General features: G+C 33.8%; 1 protein-coding gene across 3 annotated transcripts in view; it reads left to right on the top strand.

The window, feature by feature from the left end:
* The window catches only part of GOSR1 (golgi SNAP receptor complex member 1), a 37,177-nt gene that overhangs the window by 6,574 nt on the left and 15,948 nt on the right, over positions 1-14,655 (top strand). For all 3 annotated transcript variants that reach the window (XM_008147858.3, XM_008147857.3, XM_054709387.1), the window contains exons 3-6: positions 541-628; positions 982-1,089; positions 4,333-4,424; positions 7,050-7,124. In XM_008147858.3, coding sequence (XP_008146080.1) covers positions 541-628; positions 982-1,089; positions 4,333-4,424; positions 7,050-7,124 — 363 coding nt within the window. The remainder of the gene's footprint in view (positions 1-540; positions 629-981; positions 1,090-4,332; positions 4,425-7,049; positions 7,125-14,655) is intronic.

Here is a 14,655-nt window from a genome sequence, read left to right as displayed (position 1 = left end):
AAAGGTAAAAAACCGTGATGTGATTCAGAGAGAGAGAGGGAGAGAGAGAGCAAGTGATAAAGCAATTGGGATAAGATAAATCTATGTGGGTTTTCTTCTCATGGTACTGTTTTAATTTTTCAAATTTTTGTACATTTGAAATTATTTCCAAATAAAAAGATGTGTGGTTTTTTTTTTTCTTTTAAAAAAATTAGTTTCTGCCCTGACCGGTTTGGCTCAGTGGATAGAGCGTTGGCCTATGGACTGAAGGGTCCCAGGTTCGATTCCAGTCACGGGCATGTACCTTGGTTGCGGGCACATCCCCAGTAGGGAGTGTGCAGGAGGCAGCTGATTGATGTTTCTAACTCTCTATTCTTCTCCCTTCCTCTCTGTAAAAAATATAAAATATATATTTTTTAAAAAGTTAGTTTCTTAAGAAACAGAAAGAATGGCTTAGGAATTATACTTGACCTCTTTAAGAATAATTACCTTATTATTTTAAATATGTTTTAAAAGATTAGTTTTAAGTAATGGATTCTCTTTATTTGAACTTCTCTTTAGCTCTGACACAACACCTCTTTTAAATGGATCAAGCCAAGACAGAATGTTTGAAACAATGGCAATTGAGATTGAACAGCTTTTGGCAAGGGTAAGGACTTCTGTTAAATGGCTTTTTTGCTAATAATTGTGTATTTGTTAGATATGGTACTAGATTATATTAACAGACATATATTGAAGTCACCACCTTTTCATTCAGCTTGTGTGCTTCCTAAGCCACTTGAATTTTGATCACAGCTATTTCCAGGTCCCCTGAGAGTTTGTTTTTTTTAACTTTTATGTATTACTTGGTGGAAGTACTGAATACTTGCATACTAGCTTCTTGTTTTTGGTTTATTTGTTGCTGTTAGCCAAAGGGCAAACAGGCAAATAATTTATTTTATCTCTTTATAGTGCTTTCTAAAATATTTTTTTTTCCCTTTCTTCTTCTTTTTTTTTTTTTAGCTTACAGGAGTCAATGATAAAATGGCAGAATATACCAACAGCGCAGGTGTCCCCTCCTTGAATGCAGCACTGATGCATACATTACAGCGACATAGAGACATATTGCAGGTAATACTCTGGGCTTGAGAGTTTTATGTTGTTACAGGGTTTATTTTAATCCCTGAATAGATTGTGTGCACGTGTATTTAAGAGAACGCAGGGGGAAATCTTCTGAGAGGATAAATGGCATGCTATAGAAGTTTGTCTTGTTTTACTTTTTTTTTCTTGGTATTATAAAATTCTGAAAATGTCTGATATCTAAGAACTCTTGCTTTTTCCTGGTAAAATTGAATACTATTCATCAGTAGGTAAATAAACCATGGGAAACCTCGCTAGCTAACTGAAACAGTGATCATGCATAGGCAATAATGTGGTTTAGAGTATACTTTCATTAGCCTTCGAAGGTAACATGGAGGAGGTAACATTCAAACAACATTTGAAGGTAACATTCAAACAACAAAATGAAATAAACTCTTAAATATTTATATATGGGGTGTTAATATATACTATAAAATAGGAGGGCAAATCTTTTTAATATTGAAAAAATTCAGCAGCCATTTCTAATTTAAAAAACTCTTGTTAAAAGTAGGAATAGAAGAATACTTTAGTTGCCTAATGCAAAAAAAAAAAGTGTATTTCAGATTAAAAGTTAGCATCATGCTTAATAATAGAGCACTAAAAACATTCCCATTAAAGGAAAAGGAAAAAAAACAACAAGAAGAATACCCACTATCACCACGACGTTTAATATTGTTTTGGAAGTTCTTTGTGGTGAAATTGGTAAAGAGAAGATAAAGGAAGAGACAAAATTTGTATTATGTGGCAGTGATGAGATTATATAGCTAATACAACCAAAGAAAACTAAAAAAATGTATTAGGAACAAATTCAGAGAGATGATAGATCACATCCTATCTAATAAAAGGTTAATATACAAATAGACCAAATGGCGGAATGGCCGGTTGCTATGATGCACACTGACCACCAGGGGGCAGACGCTCAATGCAGGAGCTTCCTCCTGGTGGTTAGTGTGCTCCCACAGGTGGAGCGCTGCTCAGCCAGAAGCCCAGAAGCCAGGCTCACAGCTGGCGAGCACAGCGGCAGGAGCCTCTCCCACCTCTGCGGCAGCGCTAAAGATGTCTGACTGACAGCGGGGAGCGGGCCTAAGCCGTCAGTCGGACAAACCCATGAGGGCTCCCAGACTGCAAGAGGGAACAGGCCAGGCTGAGGGGACTCCCTCCCTCAAGTGAACGAATTTCGTGCACCAGGCCTCTAGTTAATATATATAAGGGCAAGTAGTTTTTCTCATATAAACAATAACCTGTTTGAAAATACAATGGAAGAAATTATAACATCCTTATATATAAATGTAATAAGATGTATAGGACTTGAATGCATAAAGCTCTATTGAGAAATGTAATATATTTACTCTGCTTTTGGATGGGAAGATTTCTCTCTAAATCATCCTATAAATTGAATGCATTTCCAGTGAAAGTAACAGGTTTTTTAATTTATTTGTTCCTTTTTTTTTTAATTGGCAAAATGATTCCAGTTTATTTGGAATCATAGGCATACAAGATTAACCAAGAAAAAACATGTGAAAATGAAGATAATTAGTAAAGGATGCTTAGTTCTTCCAGATATTAAAACCCATGAAGAAGCTAGAAAAATTAAGACAGTTTGATTCTAGAGAGAAAGGGACCAATAGAATTGAATAGAGTTTACTTATAGACCCAAATATGCATGGAAATTTAGTTTTACCATAAAGGTAGTATTTTAAATCCATGGGGAAAAGAGAGGTTATAAAATAAATAGAGCTGTAACTATTGGCTAATTATTTGGGGGGTGGGGAGGGACCAAACCTCAAATTCTATCTCATTTCTTCCATCCAGAATAAATTCCAGATGGATCAAAGATTTAGATGTAGAAAAAGAAAGTTCAGAATAAAGCAAGGGTGAATTTATCCATTTTGGGTAGTAAAGGACTTTCTAAGCAAGACCTAATACCAGAAACTATAAAAATAATTTGCTTACTATACAGAGAAATAATAGAAATAAGGAAAAAGATAGTTTAATATGAAAATGGGCAAAAGATATGAACTTGTATACAGGAAATGAATTGCCAAAGCCATAAAAAGATATATAGCTGCATTCCCAAATCAAAATGAGATAGGATTTTTCACTTGTTAGATTAGCAAATATTGGAACATATGTAACTTATAATTGGCAAGAGTATAGGAAAATGGATATTCATTCATTTTTCTGGGAACATAAATTGGTGCAGTCTGATTTAAATGTAAGATTCTTTGATCTAATTATTCTGGTAGGCATTTACTCTTTAAATACACTTTAATAAGGGAGAGAGAGAATTCAATAACATATGTATACAAGAATGTTTATTGTGGCATTTTTTAACAGCAAATAAAACAACTAAAATGTTCATTAATAGGCATTTTATTATGATAGGCATAGATAGATTTATATTTGATAATATGGAAAGATTACTTAATAACTTATGAACTACAAAACGTAGTGTACAGCAGAATATAGTATGATTTCCTTAACATAAATGAAAACTAGATAAGCTTGTATATGCAAGAACATATTTCCTGAAAGAAAATTAAAGTGATGATAATGTTATAAGCTGTGGAGCAGGATGGTTTCTACTTCTATTTCTTTCAGTGCTCTTTTTAGTATTCTCTCCATGTTCATGTATTATTTTTGTTTTTTAAAGGGTCAGTAGGGACTTTCTGGGAAATGGGATTGATTTTCATCTTTTTATACTTCTCTGATTTAAAAAATAATAATACTCCTTAATAGCTTTAAAATATGGTGGTAGAAAAAGAAAGTATTTAAAGCTTATTTTGTTCTTTACATTACTCTTGGTTCTGTTCTTCACTCTGATTGGTTTAAGAATTAAATTTCTACTGGAGTTACAAAAGGGTGAAATTTTAAAATAAGCTCATTGGGTGCACTAAAGAGTAGAAAAAGCCCCTCAAGTTTTATCCTAGGCTATTGGAAGACATTTTATCTTAGAATTATTTTTTACTTTACAACTCTGTCCCATAAGACAAGATACAAGAAAATACGAAGGATAGTGATTTAGCAGCACTCTTACTCTACCATCATTTAAAAGAAGTTAGTCATTCTTCAGGAAAGTTATTATAATGTTATTTTTTTACCTGTTGGCAGATTGACTTCTTAAATAGTAGTTTTCTTGACAGAAATTTATAATATGATGACAATACATACTGGCTCAGTAAGATGAAAAGATACAATTAGTTTACATTGAGACTGGATATTGATTTATTGCAGGATTATACACATGAATTCCATAAAACCAAAGCAAACTTTATGGCAATACGGGAAAGGGAGAATCTCATGGGATCAGTACGAAAGGATATTGAGTAAGTTACCTTTTATATTATTTTGTAGGATGTTTGTTCAGATTTATATTTTGGGTATATCCATGATTATCAGCAAATTGAGTGGCAGAATCATGGTTTAGATTTAAAGGTTTCTAATGTCTATTTCACTGTTCTTTGTGTGGTCCGAGTCTACTTTCCTGGTCTTAACCCCAGCTTCCCCTAGTTTTACCATTGCCTCCTGCCAACCTTGGCTTTCCTGTCTTAATTCAAAGTCCAGCTTACAGGATATCTTCGTGAGTAAAATTTTCTCTGATCCCCTACCACCCACCTTAAGAATTAAACATTACCAGTAAATGAAGCTCTCTGTGTTTTGCTTCCTGATTACGACCTACCTACCCCTCTATCTTGCCCCTACAATTATATATTCAGGAAACTATTAAAGTAGCTTTTACTTTTCTGGAATCTGAAATATATCTGTATATGAAGTTATTTAAAGAATTCCAATATTTTTATGCTGATCTTAATTCATAACGTTAAAGGTTTGTTCTTTTCTTACATCCCTTTACCTCACATTCAATAATATATTCCAGCAGTTCATATACATTTTTGACATTTCTTTTTTTAATCATCACCCTTGGATATTTTTTCCATTAATTTTTAGAGAGAGTGAAAGGAAGGGAGAAGGGGGGAAGAGAGAAACATTGATGTAAGAGGACACATCGACCTGTTGCCTCCCACACTTGCACCAGTGGGTGGCAGGAATCAAGCCTGCAACCAAGGTACATGCCCTTGACTGGGAATCAAACCCAAGACCCTTTGTTCCGGGGGCCGATGCTCTAACCACTGAGAGCACCGGCCAGGGCCATTTTTGATAGTTTTGTTTTTTTTTTCACAACTCAACACAGCCAACAAGGCTGAATCTATTGAGCATCTAAAGCTGAAGACTTCACACTCTTGATGCCTATCATTATCTCACTTGTGATAAGTTTATGATACTTATATTTCATAAGTATGTTACTTATGATTCATAAACTGTGGTATACATTACCAATCATAAGATGATGTAATCATGTGTACTCTGAGAAACATTTTCCTCAAGATTCTTTATTTTGTTGTAAGAGTAAGATAGTTTTGCAGCAGAAATAATTTAGTATTCATTGCATTCAAAACTTTGTTCAAAACTCTAACCCGCGATTATTCAGACATCAAAGTTATGTTTCTACCTCCAGAAATTGTCTTGGAAAAATAATTTACTGTTTGTCTCTGTTTTACCTATGTTTTTTATTTTTAGACATATACTTTGTGTAACATATAGGAGTGTAAAAAAAGTAAACATTCTTGCCATAATTAGGAACCTTGTAATATTTTTAGTTCTTAGGAACATGTAAATCTTTTAATTTCTGAACAGTCTGTTTACATATACCTCTTAAGGAATGCATTTTGGACAAGTGTAGGGAACAGCCTTTAATATATAGGCATTTAGCTTCCTCATAGTTTGTGGAAATGACTAGAATACAGCCCATTTTAATAATTTGTTTCCTGAGAGATGATCATAAAAGAAACATGTTCATCTATTCATCTAAACTATATCCTGATTGCCATCCATGGGTAAGACACTATGCCAGTCACAGTAAAAGGTAGAAATGAAAAGACCAACCTGGCCCTCTGTGTGTTAGGAGGTAGTTAGGCACTTACTCAAATTAATATAATACGAGGCAGAATACAGTTAGTGAGATGAGATATAGTAGTAATAAATGACATTTTCAAGTTTTTGGCAATTACCATTTTTTGGGTTTCATACAATCTTTTGGTATTTATAGCAATTATTCTCTTTTATAAAACGAGTTATTAGGAGACTTGTCTAAGGTCGCTAACTGGCTATATAGATTTAAATCCAAACCATGAGTCTTTAAAGTCCAGTGTATTCAGTTTTACCATTGTGCTTTTCCTGGTGGTCTCTTTCCTGCTGTGCTTTGCACATTAACTGCCTCTCGGCCAGTAGATGAGTTTTAGCAGCACGACCCTCTTTTGTCTTACTGCAGTATATGTGCAGTTACTTGAAGTTTTTATTTTTGTTCTTAATACTTATTGTGAGTAAAGAACAGACACAGAGGAGTGTTGATAGTAGTGACAAAAGGCATTTTCTTATTAATTTTAATGTGCTTAAGACCAAGATAAAAATCCTTAAGTATGCCAAAATTGGCAGATCATTAGCTTCAGTTTAGTTAGGCTTCAGTTAATGGACTACATGTACCATTGTGAAGGAAACATTCCATTTCAGTAGCTCTTCCATCCCATGTGCTGTGTAATAATTAGTCCAAATTTTCTTTACACTTGGAGAAAATAAAAATATAGGAGATAATAGACAAAGAAAGGAAAGTAAGATTTTTGTTTAAGAATATTAGATTATTTTGGTGAAAAATAATAAACTCTTAAGCGTAAATTAGAGAGTCATTCATATTTATTTATAATAAATTTCATTTTTAGAAGATGAAAAGGAATATGCATTTTAATTGTTAATTTAAAACTATGTAGAGGCTCAATTTGTCCACTTTGGGTATTATTAGAGTTAAGTCACATTAATCTTTTTTTTCTTGCAATATCTGCCAAAATGTTCTTAAATCTGCCAAAAAATGTTCTATAATTTTCTCTATTTTGTTCTAGGTCATATAAAAGTGGGTCTGGAGTAAACAACAGAAGAACTGAACTATTTTTGAAAGAACATGAGCACCTTCGAAAGTAGGTATTACTGAATGTATGCATATACTATTGTAGTTTCCCATACTTAGTAATTCATTTGCTTACATAAAGAACTTTTATGGTGTTTATTATAATAAGTGCTTTTATCCATGTTAATTCATTTAATTCTTCTATTTGACCCTGCTGAGTAGAAATGGAATTGTACTGTTCCTACAATAATTAGAAAAGATATGCTGTCAATATAAAAACATCTATATTCATATCAATTATTACCAGAAATATGTGCTTTATTGCCTATTTTTTCTTTAACAAGTCTATTGCTCTAATAATTTTGTCCATTTCTATAATTATTAGTAATAATAATGGTAATAATACTGATGACTTACGTTTGAATGGCCTGATACCACTTACCTATGTCAAGAAGCATTATAATGGGCAATTAGTCATCCATCAAATCCAAAGAAAATATCTTATTTTCTAAGAATTCAAAAGAAAATGCCTAAAAACCTGGATAAACTGCGCGCGCGCGCACACACACGCACACACACACACACACACACATCTTAATGCAAGTCACCATGCTCTGTCCCTGCTTCATTTATTTTTTTCTCTGATATGTACTGATTTCTTTATTTTCTCTGTATATTGTTATAGAACTTAGGATCAGGAAATTACTTATCTCTGTGAATTCAGCCTCTAAGCACTTGAGCAGCTAGTATTCATAATAGTTAAATGTTATGAATTATGTTGATATTTGCTGCTGAAAGACATGCTCACATGAGCTTAATATGTACTGTCCAATTTATTTTTTGTTTAAAGATTATAGCTGTAAATATAAACTGTTGAAATCAGAACATGGAAAGACCTTTTTAGAAGTCTGGGTGCTTCTAGTGTCAGATAGTTTTTAGTGTTCTTCCTTAATCTGTTTAATATTGTTTGGCACAAGGGGGCAGTCTTTCCTGTAGTATGTGTAGTTTATAGTTCTTCATAGCTTTGGTCATTCATTTGTATTTGATAAAGATCACCATAAAGAGAATTTTTGCATTACATGTATTGATAATGTTAGCCTAGATTGTTAGTTAAGGTATTATCTTCCAGGTTTCTTCACTGTAAAATTACTGTTATTTCCAATTAATTAATTAATTAATATTGGGGAAGATGCTTTGAGACTGTGTAAATATTCTGTTTCTCCTCAAACTTTATTTTTTGATTGATTTCAGAGAGGAAGGGAGAGGAAGAGAGAGAGAGAAACATAAATGATGAGAGAGAATCATTGATCGGCTGCCTCCTGCATGCCCCCTACTGGGGATTGAGCCCGCAACCCAGGCATGTGCCCTTGACTGGAATCGAACCTGGGACTCTTCAGTCTGCAGGCCAACGCTCTAGCCACTGAGGCAAACCAGCTAGGGCTCTCAAACTTTTCCCACTAATAGCATCTATTAGTGAATCTTGCTTCTTCCTCAGTTATTACTGTGGTGTTTGCCTACTAGTGATTTTCTATTTCCATCAGTCCTTGTACATTTATTAATTATAATTCTATGAAGAAGCACTGTTCTTTCTCCTTTATTTCTTTTACTTAATTTCTTATCAATGTGGGCTCATGGATACTTATCCTGTTGGTTATAATCCAGCACTGTTGTTATTTTATTGTCAGATTGTTCCACCTTTGGCCATGGGGAGTTACTTTGGGTTAGCTTTTGTCATTGACACGCCCTGTCCTGTTTTGAGCATTTCTTTTACTCTTTGGCACCACAACATCTTCATGGTTTGTCATGTGTTTTCCCTTCCTGGACTCTAGAATCAACCGCTTCTCCAAGTGACCTTGGTCATTTCTATTGGAGAGTGGTTCAGAAGCTAAGATATGAGTGCTAGATGTGCTTATTGCTATTGAGGTGTCATTGCGTCTAGGCTTTTCCTTGCTAAATGTTCATATCTTTTTTTTGAATCTACTAAGTTCATCATTGTTTGTTTTCCTTTATTGCTGCAATGTGGTGAATTATGTTGATTATTTTCAAATACTAAATCTTGATTTCTAGAACAAATCCCACTTTATTTGTATATATTTATTGTCCTTTTTATATATTGCTGGGTTTATTTTATTAAAGGTTTTTACTTTATGCTTGTGAAGAATATCTTTAGTTTTCTTGAGATGTCTTTGTCTGGTTTTAGTGTGAGGGAAATAGTGGCCTCATCAAAATGATTCTATTTGCTGAAGGAGTTTGTGCATGTTTGGTATTATTTCTTCCTTAAATATTTGATAGAATTATCAGTGAATCCATCTCAGCCTGGACTTTTCATTGTGGCAAAATTTTTAAATTATAATATCCTTAGCATATCATTAGCATATTATACTTTGGTTGAATGAACGACCGGACGACTGGACACTTAGCATATTAGGCTTTTATTATATAGGATTTTCCATATGAACAATTATAAGCCTACTTTTGCCCCCACCTTGTATATTATTTAATATCATATGATTCAATTAAACACTGGTTGTATTATAACATCTGTGAATGGGATAACATAGTAGACTCTCAGCATTTCAAGATTGGACTTTAGCTTTCTTAACTATTAACAAACCCTAAGGGTTCATGGTGTATAGTTTTGTTAAGATACAAACTTGAATGCTATGTGTTGTGAAGCTAGCATTGGGGAAGTCAGTTGGCTAATGAGTACATCTAACCTATCTGGACAACAACGCTTCTACTTCAGCCTCACTTCTGACTTTATATTTGCTGCTTGTTGTTATTTGCTGCTTGTTGTTATTTACTTGGTAACTACCATAAAGTGGTTTATACACATGCATACATATACTTTGTTTCTTTGTGAAACATTACCCCAAGGAGAAAACAGAAATAAAGGTAATGATAGTGAGGTGATCCTAAGAAAGCAGTGCTCTTAAGTAGAAAAATGGAAAGTTAATGGAAGAAACTATATGTAATAGTAGTTGTAACCATAAACTTGGGAATATGCAAAGATCTTCAGATAGATCCCTTATGTATGTCAGGGTTCATTTGTGTAATAGAGAATTGAATTTTTAGCCTATAAGAACTGGTAGCATTTGATTATTTCACTATATGTCTATCATTCCATTTGTGGAGTATTTTAAAATTACATATCAAAGCTCCCTTTGTCTCACGTGATGCAGTTGTCTGCCTTTTGAAATAAATGGCAAAATTAATATTATTCTGAACATACTTTGCTTATTTTTATGTTCACTAGATAATGTCTAATTTTACAAAGTAGGAATGACATAGGAGCTTTTCTACAGAACTCATTTTCCTTCACTTGGACCTGTAGTGAAATTAAATTCATCTTCAGTTGGTCCATGGCTTTCTTAAACAGTAAAAATTGAGTTGCAGGTGCTCTGCTATAGTGAGGAATTTTCTCTCCCCGGATGTATTATCCATGACGGACGTGTTCCAAGACCCCCTTGGATAGAACCGAACTTTATATATACTATGTTTTTTTCTATACATACATACCTATAATCAGGTTTAATTTCTAAATTAGGCACAGTGAGAGATTAACAACAATAATAAAATAGAACAGTTATAACAATATCTGTAATAATAAAAGCGTAATATGCTAATCAGACTGAACGTCCTTCCCGATGAAGCCGGGGCTGCGAGGGAAGCCCAGGTCCCAGGTGCCTACCGGTGGCCAGAGGGAAGCCGGTGCCAGCAGCTGGGGGAAGGAAGGCCTACTCTTGCATGAATTTCGTGCATTGGACCTCTAGTACTATAATAAAAGTTATGTGTTGTCGCCCGGTTGATGTGTGGCTCAGTGGCCGAGCATTGACTATGAACCAGGAGATTATGGTTCAATTCCCGGTCAGGGCCCATACCTGGGTTGTGGGCTCAGTTCTCAGTGTGGGGTGTGCAGGAGGCAGCTGATCAGTCATTCTCATCATTGATGTTTCAGCCTCTCTCCCCCTCCCTTCCTCTCTAAAATCAATGTATATATAGTTATGTGTGGTCACTCATTTTAGGGATGCCTTGCTGAAATCTTTGTATAGGCTCAATGGTTTCTGGTACAACACATTGCCATCAATTGGAACAACTTTTCTGTTCATATCTTCCACCCATGAATTTAGTGCCCTTTTCATCTTAACGAAACACTTACCATGTGGCTGTAATTTTTTCAGTTTGAAGTGCAACAGCAAAACCAGCATGAATTTCTTTTTTCCTTCTCCACAATTTTACAAACAGAAGATTTATTCTTACCATAGATATTAGCAACTTCAGCATACAATTATTTTCTTTCCTTATTAAGTTGAGAACTTTTGCATTTCCTCTTAAAGCACTTCACACCTTCTCTTTGGCATATCCAAATTGCCAGGATTACTACTATTGAACTTTGGGGCCATTATTAAGTAAAATAAGGGTTCCTTGACAGTCGATCTGATAACCGAAAGGGCTACTGAGAGACTAACAGGTGGGTAGCTTATACAGGGTGGATACACTGGACAAAGGGATAATTCACATCCCAGGTGGGACAGAGTGGAACGATGCAAGATTTCATCATGCTACTCAGACAGCATGCAACTTATGAATTGTGTATTTCTGGAATTTTCCATGTAATATTTTCAGACCATGGGTAACTAAAACTGCAGAAGGTGAAACCATGAGTAAGTAGGCACTACTGTATATATCCTATGGAAATTTATAAGGATTATTTCAGTGTTAACTCTGATTGCTATTTTATTATTCCAACAAGTGTCTCATATATTGATTCATTTATTAAGTATTTGAGTGTCTCCTTTGTGCTAGGTATTGTACTAGACTCTAGGGAATCAAAGATGAATCAGACTCAGTCTCTAACCCATGGGAATTCATTCTGGTTAGGGAAATAATAAACATAATTATGATATCCTGTGAAATATATAAAAAGCATTAAATGAGATAATGTAAAAACTTAAATTTTGCTAAATTTTCCTCCAGCACATATTACAATGTCTGACATATCTTAAATGCTTGTTATGTTCTTGAATGAGTTGATGAAGAGCAAAGAGCCATGAAAACATAATACTATAAAGAGGAATTAGTTCTGCCTAGGTGTGCAGATGGGATGGGGAAGGTTTGACAAAGGATGTGACTTTTGAGCTGGACTTTGAAATATAAGCAGTTTATTTTGAGAATCGGGAAAGAGGATTGCAGAGCAAGTGAGACACTATGAGATATAAAAGTGCTTTAATCTATGTCAACCATATATCTGTAGGCTTATACAGTTTACAAGATACTTTTGTTTACATTATCTCTTGAGGTAAGTTCATGCAGCCAAGTTCTTGAACCTGGACTGAAACTTAGGTTCTAGGATATAAGAGTAATTAGTCATGTTATTCTTTATAGTTTCATGAATGTCATGATTGATAATATTATTGATGTCTAAGATTAATTAAAAAATTGTTTTCTGAGTTACAAGTATGTGAAAGAAACATACATATAATGAAAAATATAGTTCCATTTTTATTTCTGTAAGCAGATTAGCTTCTATTGATATACAAGTTATTTTTTTAGAAGTTTCAGAAACAAGTTAGAGAATTTTTACTTAATGTTTCATAGATTCTTTATGATTCAGGTAGTTTTTAAGGATTTTAATCATTTCTTTATCATTTATCTAAAGAACAACAAATGGCAACTGATTCTCCGTATTCTTTCGTAAGCTTTCTGCTTCTGCTATAGTTGAACAAATTTGTTGACATTAAAAAAATGTATTTGCACCAAAACGTTTGGTTAAAAAACTTTTCCGGGGGGCGGGGGGACAAAAACTTCTTCCCTACTTAGACTTGGTTTCCTGTTGCATATACGTTGTATGTAATCAAGACAGTGTGGCATTGTTGAAAAAAGACACAAATAGATCAATGAACAGAGAGAGAGCCCAGAAATGGACCCACACAAAGTCAGCTGATCTTTGACAGAGAAGCAAAGGCAATTGATTGGAAAAAGATAGTCTTTTTAGCAAATGGTGCTAGGTTTCTACTTTCATCTTTGTTTTTCTGTATTTTCCAAATGTCTGTAAAATAAAAATGTGTTAGCACTAAAACAAATTTTTGTATTCTACTGCAGTTTAATTGTATTCAGTTAACGACTTTATGGGTCTCTCTGGTTAACTGTAAGTGAAAGACTGCATCACCATAATGCTTGTTGTAAATGATCTGATTGTTTGATTATAACCTCATCAATTGCAATTTACAAAGGGACCAATTTAAAATTTTTATTATGTACTTGCTTGCTTGTTTTCTCATTTACTTGCTTACACATTTACTTGTTATTTATTTATCCACCTACTCTTAAGTTTAAAAAAAAGATTCCAATTGGGTACTATCTAAGTGATTTTGCCAAGTTCTAACATTTTGTTGGTTTAAATTACTTTAAAATAAAGGCTTGAAATCCCATTTTGTTCTTGAAATGTGTGCTATTTGCAGTGTATATTAGGAAAATGAATTATTTTTTTAAAGAATTATTTAAATGTGGCTCGGTATCATAATTGATGATGAAATTTAGTTCATGGTTTTTAGCTAGTTTAAATTGGTCTGGAAAGAAACAAATTTGTTGCTTAATTGCAGACTCTAGATGACTTTATGGAATGCCTCTGGGCTGTTATGGAGTACTTGTTTAAGAAGGGTAATTTCACTTGATTATATATTTTATGCCCCAAAGGAAAGCAATTTTAAATTCAATTTTTACTTGATTATGCCATTTTTATGCAGCTCCTCTGCTGTTGAATTGTATCCACAATATCCAGAATGCTTTTAATGAATGGTGTTTACTTAGTTGGGCTCTTAGCCAAATAAGTACGAAAGAACGTGGAGACTTTGGGCAATCTGAGAATGTTTAATACATCAATATCACTGGCCTTCCTCTGTCCATGCTACTTATATAAACTAAGTTGATTGGAGCATGATCCCATACATTAAGAGGTGGTGGGTTCAATTCTAAGTCAGGGCAGATACCCATGTTGCTGGTTTGATCTCCGATCTGGGTGCATGTGGAGGCAACTGATTGATGTTTCTCATCTCTCTCTCTCTCTCAAATCAATAAAATAAAAATAAATAATGGATTTTTAAAAAGATAACATTAATGAAAATCTACTTTTATACAAAAAAAATAAATGGAGGAACGTATATTTGCTTTGTAAGATTTTTAATTTGATTCATGTAAGTAAAGTAGTCTTATTATATTTAAAATATGATCTAAAATGGTCATTTTAGAAAGCATACCTTTTAAGAAACACACTCATTACATAAAGCAAGGGTTATATCTGTGAACCACTAACGACATCAAAGAATTTTCTTTCTATGTAGCACAGTAAGTTATTCCTTAGTGGCCATTTCAGCTTCACTTTTTCAGGAACATTGTCTTTGAAAACAAAATATAATGAGTTTATTTTCTAACTAATTGTCTTAAGCCTATATATCCATTTTGGGAGAATTGACATCTTTACTATGTTGAATCTTCCAATCTGTGAACATAGTATGTCTCTTCATTTACTTAGGTATTCTTTGATTTCATCAGCATTTTGTTGTTTTCAGCATACAAGTTCTCTATGGGTTTTGTTAGATTTA

This window comes from Eptesicus fuscus, chromosome 20 (genome assembly GCF_027574615.1).
Source record: "Eptesicus fuscus isolate TK198812 chromosome 20, DD_ASM_mEF_20220401, whole genome shotgun sequence".
Taxonomy (NCBI): Eukaryota; Metazoa; Chordata; class Mammalia; order Chiroptera; family Vespertilionidae; genus Eptesicus; species Eptesicus fuscus.
This window is presented reverse-complemented; position numbering and strand designations above follow the sequence as displayed.